Source organism: Octopus bimaculoides, chromosome 5 (assembly GCF_001194135.2).
Source record: "Octopus bimaculoides isolate UCB-OBI-ISO-001 chromosome 5, ASM119413v2, whole genome shotgun sequence".
Classification (NCBI taxonomy): Eukaryota; Metazoa; Mollusca; class Cephalopoda; order Octopoda; family Octopodidae; genus Octopus; species Octopus bimaculoides.
In genome coordinates, this window is record NC_068985.1 from 108,387,452 (window position 1) to 108,388,063 (window position 612).

Genomic DNA, 612 nt, shown 5'->3' on the forward strand with positions numbered 1-612 from the left:
ATATATATATATATATATATATATATATATATATATACTCAAGACATTTGATAAAAAAAGTGTGCTTTTAAAAAACAGGATTTGACAGTTTAAACATACGAGAACGTAATTAGTTAATTGTGGTTGATTTCTCCATTAAAATGGATGTTACGAATATTACAATAATGCAATTGAAAAAGCTAACTTGCAGCAGAAAATTAGAGACAGCAGTTATTGTAATGATCACAAATAGGAAAGTACTTCTCTCTTGAAAAAAATCAAACAATGTTTCTAGCATTGTGTGTAATTGACGTTAAAATTAAGATTATTCAAAGTTTGTTTACATATTTTTCATGCTATTTTTACAGAGGTATATATAAAATATTTGTACCTACCACGCATGACGTGATGACCTAAAAACAACAAAAAATATACATTAATTAATGAATGTATTCAGCATAAAAAATGGTATCATATATATATATATATATATATATATGAATATATTGGACACACACATATACACACACATACACACATACACACAAATATACATACGTACATAAACACATACGCACGCACACACACACACACACAGACACACACACACACACGTATATATATATATATATA

The 612-nt window shown here is 26.3% G+C and overlaps 1 protein-coding gene across 5 annotated transcripts in view; it reads right to left on the bottom strand.

Annotated features, from left to right (window-relative positions):
* LOC106883122 (inter alpha-trypsin inhibitor, heavy chain 4) overlaps positions 1 to 612 on the bottom strand; it is a 42,888-nt gene that overhangs the window by 4,278 nt on the left and 37,998 nt on the right. For 2 of the 5 annotated variants that reach the window (XM_052967938.1, XM_052967937.1), the window contains one exon: positions 316 to 392. The exons of the other annotated variants lie outside the window; for them this stretch is intronic. In XM_052967938.1, the coding sequence (XP_052823898.1) occupies positions 331 to 392 (62 nt within the window). In that variant the 3' untranslated portion in view covers positions 316 to 330. Of the gene's footprint in view, positions 1 to 315; positions 393 to 612 lie in introns of those variants that run through there. 5 annotated transcript variants of the gene reach the window in all.